Genomic DNA, 461 nt, shown 5'->3' with positions numbered 1-461 from the left:
TGGAGGTGAGGGGACGCTGAGGTGGTACCGGGGTCCCGGGGTGGGTGAGGGGACCGACCCACCTCAGCAGGGGGGAAGGAGGGAGGGGGGCAGCTGGGATGGAGCATAAATCAAAGTAGAGCCTTCACCCACTGCCAAAGGGCTGATGGCTGATTTGGGAGAGCCAGGGGGGAAAGATTGGGGAGGGGGGTAGCACTGCACCCCCCCAAGCAGCACAGCCACCCTCACCTGCCCCAGGTAGGGCCCGTAGGACTCGGTGGTGGCGATGCCCCCATGCTTCATGATCCACTCGTAGGCTCGCCACTCCTCACCCCCATCGCACGCCTGGTTCCCGAAGCCCCAGGAGCAGTCGATGAGGACTTGTTGGGACAGGGGGGTCAGCACACCGGTCTGCAGGGGGGGACACGCTGCAGGGATGGCGCCAGGCACCCTCCAGGCACCCCGGCCATCCCTGTGGGCAT

At 66.4% G+C, this 461-nt stretch overlaps 1 protein-coding gene across 1 annotated transcript in view; it reads right to left on the bottom strand.

Moving 5' to 3' along the window:
- LOC104132551 (thiol protease aleurain-like) overlaps positions 1–461 on the bottom strand; it is a 4,087-nt gene that overhangs the window by 560 nt on the left and 3,066 nt on the right. Inside the window, exon 8 of the mRNA XM_009645854.1 lies at positions 190–407. Coding sequence (XP_009644149.1) covers positions 190–407 — 218 coding nt within the window. The remainder of the gene's footprint in view (positions 1–189; positions 408–461) is intronic.

This window comes from Egretta garzetta, unplaced genomic scaffold, assembly GCF_000687185.1.
Source record: "Egretta garzetta isolate BGI_Z169 unplaced genomic scaffold, ASM68718v1 scaffold368, whole genome shotgun sequence".
Lineage (NCBI taxonomy): Eukaryota > Metazoa > Chordata > Aves > Pelecaniformes > Ardeidae > Egretta > Egretta garzetta.
Note: the sequence above shows the minus strand (reverse complement) of the source record. Positions and strands in the feature narration are given on the sequence as shown.